The 8,498-nt window shown below is 37.1% G+C and overlaps 1 protein-coding gene across 2 annotated transcripts; it reads left to right on the forward strand.

Moving 5' to 3' along the window:
* LOC100330690 (G2/M phase-specific E3 ubiquitin-protein ligase-like) lies at positions 1 to 8,272 on the forward strand. Of its 2 annotated transcripts, none has more exons than XM_073910964.1 (6): positions 1 to 1,338; positions 1,562 to 1,767; positions 1,891 to 1,990; positions 2,263 to 2,410; positions 6,882 to 6,985; positions 7,121 to 8,272. In XM_073910964.1, the coding sequence occupies exons 2-5, from the start codon at positions 1,641 to 1,643 to the stop codon at positions 6,936 to 6,938; spliced, it is 432 nt and encodes a 143-aa protein (XP_073767065.1). In that variant the 5' UTR covers positions 1 to 1,338; positions 1,562 to 1,640; the 3' UTR covers positions 6,939 to 6,985; positions 7,121 to 8,272. The 2 variants fall into 2 exon arrangements, with proteins under 2 accessions (XP_073767065.1, XP_073767064.1); XM_073910963.1 differs by lacking the exon at positions 1 to 1,338 and adding an exon at positions 1,434 to 1,478.
* Positions 8,273 to 8,498: the final 226 nt, after the last annotated feature.

Genomic DNA, 8,498 nt, shown 5'->3' on the forward strand with positions numbered 1-8,498 from the left:
ATATAGGACCAGTGGAATGAGTAATGGAAGGAAGAGAAGAACCATTAAGAGCATGAACAGATATAGGTTGGGAGAGAGAAATCACAGGAAGTCTGAGTTTTTTCACTAAAGCAGAGTCAGTAAAATTTCCCTCTGCCCCAGAGTCAATAATTGCTTGAGTACTAAAATTGCCAGATGACCACTCCAACATAACATTCAAAAGAGTAGCTGCAAGGGAAGATTTGTTCAAAGATACTCAACCCGTCTGTATACTCTTTTCTACTGCGCACGTCGAGTGTTTCTCTCCCTGAGCTAAAGACGAGAATCCACACGAATGGCCAGATCGATGAGTTCGTCCAGGGTCTTAGGAAGATCCAGGGTGAATATTTTAACCTTTATCTGGTCTGCCAGCCCGTGGAGAAAGACGTCCCACTGCGCCTGCGCGTTCCATTCGCTCTCGGCCGCCAGGGTGCGGAACTCAATGGAGTATTCAGCGACACTCCGTTGCCCCTGCTGCAACTCCGTAAGCACCCGTGCCGCCTCTCTGCCCGCCAAACCTCGATCGAACCCTGATACCTTTTTAAGCTTTGCCGAAAAGGTATCAAATGAAGAGCAACAAGGGAGTTTCCTCTCCCACACAGCAGTTCCCCACTGCGCTGCTCTCCCAGTGAGAAGCGTGATGACAAACGCCACTTTCCATTCCTCCGTGGAAAACGAGGAAGGCTGCAGGGAAAAGTATAATGAGCACTTCGCTAAAAAGGCGCGACAAAACTTAGGCTCTCCGGAGTAGAACGCTGGAGGTGGAAGGCGAGGCTCGAAAAATCCAGCTGTTCGCTCAGGAACCAGCATAACAGGTGGACTAAGGTTAGTTGCAACAGGCTGCTGAAGACCGACAGCATGAAGACGTTGCAACCGTGTTGTGAGATCAGTGATCTGAGTGACAAGCGCTTGGACAGCGCGACTGATGGTGACCATCTGATCATCATGTCTGTTCATGCGTGTGGTAGCGTGTGCAACAACTTCAGCCAGGCCGGAGATACTCGCTGGATCCATGTTTGATCAGTCCGTTCTGTCATGACTCTTAGACAAGGAGGATCCAAATGCGAGTATTTTAATGAACAAAGCACACATGAAAGTTCAAACAAAAGAAAGCCACAGGCCACGATGAAGACATCAAACGGACAGCGAAGGATACTGGGAGACAACAGTCAAGAACAAACACAAACAAGGACAACCAACGGATTGATAACCAGCACATACCACAGGAGGAAATATATAGCCAGCCAAATGAGGTTCAGCTGGAGGATGATAAGTCAGCTGATGACATCAGCTGATCCTAGCACGCTGTCAACACAAAAGGTAAACAAACACACACCCTCACACATGACAACACACAAGGCATGATACATAACATACAGGAGGAACACACATATCCATAAATCGTGACAATATGAAATGAGAGAAGAACAACAGTCCTTTGGTTTTGATAACATCTCATGGTAAGCTATTAAGCGGTATTCTAATTATTGTCTTGTCAAAACAATACACTATAGAGGTTGTAAATGTTTTTTTTTTATTACAGTGAGGAGGACGTAATTCAATATGCAGCAGCACAGATAAATGCCACAAAAACATTTGAATTATGCGTGTCACGAGACAACATGGTTGAGAGAGGTCTAAAGATGTTGAAACGGCAAAAAATAGGAAGCCCTGTCAATCCCTTGAAAATTAGCTTCCTGGGAGAACACGGAGTTGACACAGGGGCACTGAGGAAAGAGTTTCTTACCAGTGTGTAGTATGCTTTTTTATATACCCTAAAATTGTTTTCAACCCAACCCCTATATATTTATATACACAAGCTGTTCTGTCACTTTGTTGCCTAAAACTTCCCTTTTCCCCTCACACATTTAGCAATTGTTGCCGGCTTTGAAAAACGTCTCTTTGAAGGTGATTCAAAGAATGGAAAAATGCCTAAGTACTCCCTGAATGATCTCGATAATGAGCTGTTCAAGTAAGTGTCTTACCTTTTGGATTAAAGCTTCACTTCATATTTACAAAATTCATTTTCAATAATTTAACGCTTGGTAAATAATGTTGGGATTTTAATTATAGCAGTAATTTTTGTGTTGATAAATGTGTATTTGAAGTGAAGCACTACAAACAAATGTCATCTGTATATGGTATAATTAATGATGAATCATTTATATAAGTAAATGATTATACTATAAGTAGTATAATGCCCTTTCATCATCTATTGCTAACATATATATATCCTTGAACTAGAGTTGCAGGTGAAATATTTGCTGTGAGCATTGCCCAAGGAGGACCAGCCCCATGGTTTATGCAAGAATGGTGTTATGAATACCTTGCAACTGGTAACATCAGACGGGATGGAGTACATGACACAGAGATATCACCACTAATTAAAATGGTAGGTCGACAGAATTTCATTTAATACGTTTGCTGGAAAAATTAATCATATTATCAATTATTGTCATTTTTTTGCTAAAATTGAACCATGCTTATTAATTAATATTGAATACAGGTAAAATATTGCTTCAAATTGATTTAGATTGAAGACCCATCTGACCTGACCACTTACACAAAAAGAAATCTTGGACTGTGGCTACACTGGACCAGTCAACACTGAGCATAAAGAAAGCATATTAAGGGATGTTATAACTACGAATACATAAACTTTTATTTACAATATGATTTGATGTTAAAATCCAAATATTAAAGTGGAAGTGAAGCACTCAGTAAAGTTTACACTATTTTGTACATTGGTTTCCACTTTAATGAAAATATATTAAACAAACCTGATAAAAATCTCGAACCCATCGAAAACTGTGACCACGGAGTAATGTTCACTCATGAACGTGCAGACACTGAAATCAAATGATCAGCATAGATCAGTAAAAGGATGTTTTAAATTCTGGGATTAGAAAAACAGGTTCATTGAAGAACTTTAATGTAGTCTTGACTTTTGCCCATCCAAATTCTTGTAAGGAAGAAAAAAAATGTATTTGGTCTCTGTTGTTGTCTATACTGGTAGATTCATAGTTTGTAGTTAAATAACAATTTAATTACATTGATATTCCCCCAGGAAATTTTTATGTTTTTCTAGACAGAAAATAATAATTTCAAGTTAGAAATGTGTTACTGTACCATACGGATAAAGTTTGGTGGTCTTTTTTGTTTAACTGTTTATGTGTTTAAAATTGGTGTCAGACCAGATAATAGATAATAATTTTACAAAATAATAAAATAAAATACAGTTAGGGAGAGTGGGTATAAATGCAAAACGGGAGACACAAAGAAATCCCATATTCATAATCAAACACTATTTCATTATTGTATAATATTGAAATTTATTACTGCATACATATATAAATATGTATATGTGGCATAACCAAGGGGTTCAATAATGTTCAACAGCTAGCACGACTACGCCACCCTGGAATATGGCCATGGACCTATATTTTATATTATAAAAGGCAACGCAGGTAAGCTTGCAGTAAATGGCAAGAGACGTGGATTGGAAAAAATACATACAAACTTTATTTTTTTTTAAAAAATGCATCAAAAAAGGGGACAATGTATATACTGTTTAAATTCAATAAAACCCATCTACTAAAAATACACTACACGCACACACTAAAACACCTGGATTTAGGAGTGCAGGAGCTGAGACGTGACAGCAGAGAATAAGGGCACAACAAGGCCTCCACAGCAAGACCACCAAGACCTGTGACACACACACACACACACAGCGCATACACACAGCACACGTGCAAGAAAGACCTCCACCAGGAATCCACCCTGCCTTAGGTGCTCTGCTCCTGAAAACACAAAATCCAGTTACTACAAAGTTTTAATAAACTGGTCACTGACACTCTAACACACAATCACTTGGCCGCACAACACACTGCAATGCTAATGGATTACAACCCCTCTTAATAAACCCTCTGCTGAAGAAGCAACCCAAAAATACAAAATATAAAAGGAAGACACAAAAGGGTTAAACAGTCTTGAATATACATACACGAAGACTGTTACAAAAAAACAAACAAATACCATTTCATCAAAGCATACAAAAAAAACAATGTAACAGAAAGAAATCACATTAGAAACTACTAATTTCAAGGAAACCAACACAAAAGTAAAAAATAAATATATATCTAACAAAACTAGGCGAAATTACCCAAATAAAAGAAAAAAAGAACACAAGGACCATTCAAATCGGTCAACCACAACCTTCAAATATACGGTCCTAGCACTGAGTGTGTAGGGAAACTGATGTTTACTACATTAAAACAGCATCATCCCCAAAAATACTTAAACAGCATCAAAGCAGCAGTTAAACAGCAGTAAAGCAGCAGTTAAGCCGCGGTTAAGCAGCAGTTAAGCCGCGGGTAAGCAGCAGTTAAACAGCAGTAAAAGCAGCAGTTAAGCCGCAGTTAAACAGCAGTAAAAGCAGCAGTTAAGCCGCGGTTAAGTAGCAGTTAAGCCGCGGGTAAGCAGCAGCGTCGTTTAGAAACCTCCCACGTAGCTATAGGTTGTCATACGGCACCCAGCACTCATTTTCGGTCTGTAAAATGGTAAGGGGATTTAAGTTAGATTGAGTGCATGAACAAGCTAATCCCAAGATTTTAAAATCACTTACCGCAACACTCAATTTCGCCTAATCAAGAGCATCAAAACGCCCACACAGAGGAAAACGGGCTCAATCAATCATTAATAAGTCCTAAACATATCCGTTGGGCTAAACGTAGTTTTGTAACGCAGTAAAACGAACTGCTGACTGCAAAGGAGGGAGGAAACAAATAATGATCATCACTTTACTACAATCAACTTTCCATCCAAAAAGCAACGAGCAAACGCAGCCAGTTACCTGCAGAAGAGCAGCCGTAGATGCCCACCAACACCGTGATCCCGATAAGACGCACCACTAAACAAACATACAACACATGAGCTTTCCCAATGAAGCAACCCGTACACAGGCGAGCTGTCATCCACATACCTGCCGGCGAGTGACTGAAAGCGGGAAGTGACCAGTCGGAAGGGGCGGGACTCGTGACACATACCATCCTGGTTGTCATTTTATATCTTCCCCCACTGATTACTAATAGGGTAGGGGGTATGCCACCCGCAACCACAGAGGGGCGGCGCTTGTCTGGCCACATATATATCTGGGGTAGACAGGTGTAAAGAGGTAAAAAAGATTATTTGCATTATGGACAGAAAACAACCTTGTCTGCTGTCCTAATGATACTTTGTACATTTTTTAAATGGAATCTTTGAAAACGGATATGATTGTTTTACAGGGATGACACACTTCTATGGCTATAAATTTTATCTGTATCACATGTAATTAGCATTTGTAATGATACACATGATTTTATATGATGCATATAATGAGGCTTAGTTCCTTTAATAATCTGGGTTTGCCACAGCGGAATCAACCGCCAACTTATCCAGCATATGTTATATGTCAAAACAACACAGTTCCCTCAGCTTAACACATACAGTGTAAATAATGGACTGAACACAGAGACTGTAAAGCTTAATAAAACCCTATGCATGAAGGAAGTGCATCAAAAATAAAAAAGCTGGTGCTAATACAAGCATCAAAGTTGTGTCTAATACATACAAAAATATTAATACGTTTTCTATTTTTCTTTTTTTATGTTTGTATGATGCGCTTTGGTCTACTCTCTCACACTTTTGCAGTGCTGCCTTATGAAAGGATTTACATCTAGACTAATGCAACAATTAAAGCACAAGTTGATCAACTTGATCTAGCAACATCTATGAAGGATGTAAAAATCTGCAATGTGAAAAACTATGTTGATCTTAGTTTGGTTTTAACATGAAGAGGTGAGAAGCTGTAGCAGTGAAAAGTGAAAGTAGGTAGCAGCCAGGATAAAACAGAGAGTGAACCAAAGCGCATCAAATGATCGGTAACTAAAAAGGAAAAATGTAATAAATATATATTTTTTATATTAGATAGACATCTGATGCTTGATGCTGATCTGTTGAACGTGTGTTAAATTAGGCTGTTCTGTCTCAGTATTCAGTCCATTAGTTCCACTGTATCTGTTTAGCTAAGGGAACAACACCAACACTGTGACGTCAGACAGTGATATTCCAAGATGGCAGCACCCTAGCTTCAAAAACTATAGGAAAACATGCTTATTGTAATGGTTACATAAATCAAATTTGTTTAATATATTTTCACTGAAGTGGAAATCAATTTACAAAATAATATAAACTAGACTGGGCGCTTCATTTCCACTTCAGTGTATCAAGTATTAAATATTAATGTTTCAGATCAACTCAGAGGAAAATATTACTAATTACCTATTACTAAAAACTAGATCTCACACACTCATAAATATCTCAGCTTCAACTATTGACTCGACTACTGTTAAAACAAAACTGTGCAGAGCTGCAACCCTTCAGAAACTGAGTTTGGCAGCTGTGGTCTAGTTGATAGATGATTGACATGGAGAGGTCAATCCCATACTTGATTGTAATATAAAGATTTTAAAATTAATTATAAATAGTTCTAATTATTGATTATTTAATTTTGATACATGTGATACATATTCCTTGGATTATATAGCAGAATTGGTAACATTGAGATTAACATGAGTTGTAAAGTTAATGTACTGTTGATACAAAAATCTGTGCTGAATTGTGCTGATGCTAAAAGATCCCGTTATGTTGCCACAATAATTTGTGCTTAGTTCTGCCTTGGTGTTGGGTTGCAGTTCACAGGCTTTTTCTTTAGCACTTTGTTTGCTCGTTGAGAGAGGATATTGTGTTTGTAATATGTAAGAAATAATTATCTGTCTCATGTGAGGTTGATACATTACATAATATTTTTTGTCTTTCAGAGCACTTCCTCTACATATCTCCACAAAACGCATTCCAATGCTGCAACAACTCCGTGAAGGCCTTCAGATTTATGATCTTATCAAAATCATGCAAGCCAAACCACGTGAGTGTCATGACCTGTTTGTTATAGGTAATGATGACAAAGTAGGTATAAATAATGTGTTGTTCATTCATTCACTTTGCTTTTTTGTTTTATGGCTTAAATGACAGATATTAAAATCTATTTGACTTTGTTTAGGTTGATGCCCATTACATTTCATCCCACCTAGCCCCAGAGATGAGCCCCACTGTTCACTTAAACAAGTAAATGAGTCCAAAATCTTGGAATTCTTCCAAGATTTCTTACTTGAACTTGAAGGTATGGACAACCATTAAATTTTATTTGCTTATATTGAAGTCCAGAGGCCTGTCCTTCTTGCCTTGTTCAGTACATCTGAGATGATTTGGCAGGTGCAGAATCTTTGAAATATGCCATAGAATGCATTGACATATTGTTTATAAACATAACTGTTCTCTGATAATTACATAGATATGTGACTTAGGTAAGTGCTTATTTTAAAAAGATGTACAAGTCAAGAAACTGGCCATAGAATGGAAAGGTCTTATTAATTGGAAGGGTTGTGAACACTAATGATCTCTGCTCTTGATAAAATCCACAGTGCTCTTACACACATACAGCGGGATGCACTCTGAAATAAGCATGTGCAAATTATTCATACTTTAGTTGTCAATAAATATTTAAACAAACTAGGTTATCAAGAAGATTTAATCACTAAACTCTTATTTAGAAGATCTAAATAAGATCTAGAAAATATGTAGATTTTTTTATAAATTCTAAAAAAAAGTTATTAAAGTTAACTAAAATCACTATGTGTGCTTGTTTCACTGGAAAGGTCAATTATATTAATCCTCAACCATAGTCAATAAAATAAAAAGCTTTTTAATAAATAAACAACAATTTTTACATTTGTTAAATGATTCGTCACATATTTTTATTATTTGTACAGGCTTTACACTTTTTATTGTCAAGAAACCTGTATTTAGAAATAACCCTGCTATGCAAAAACACCTGTCAATTGCATATTGCAAAACAAGTTTTTGTTTTATTGAGCCAAATTGAATAGTAAATTCTTGTAAGAAAACAGTCATGGCTAAAAGAGACTTTAAGTATCACATTTACTTAAAATATTAGTTTAATTCTGTTTTTTTGAAAAACTTTTGGGCCGAGTAAATATAATTATATGAGAATGAGCTTTAAAGAACCTAACAATCCTTGATCATGTTAAATAGTCAACTGTACAGTCCAGCCAAGTATTCCATGTTGTAAGAACAGGCCCTGGTACTTATTGTGTTATTGTACACAAGTTCACATTTGTGAGTTCACAAGTGTAAAAAAAAAAAAAGTTAATTCTAAATAAATTTCTTTATTTGTTTTGAAGACACACAACCAGAAGATGATGTTGCAGGGTAATCTGATGGCATGTCTGTATCTCAGATAATGTAGTGTATCACTGGCCAATCTCACAGGCATCTACTTATGTCCGAAAGGCAGAAATTCAAAGTTTCAATTAAGTTTGATCATTGTTGTCTGCAACATACTCCTAACCACAGTGTGT

The sequence above is a fragment of the Danio rerio genome, chromosome 8 (assembly GCF_049306965.1).
Source record: "Danio rerio strain Tuebingen ecotype United States chromosome 8, GRCz12tu, whole genome shotgun sequence".
Taxonomy (NCBI): Eukaryota; Metazoa; Chordata; class Actinopteri; order Cypriniformes; family Danionidae; genus Danio; species Danio rerio.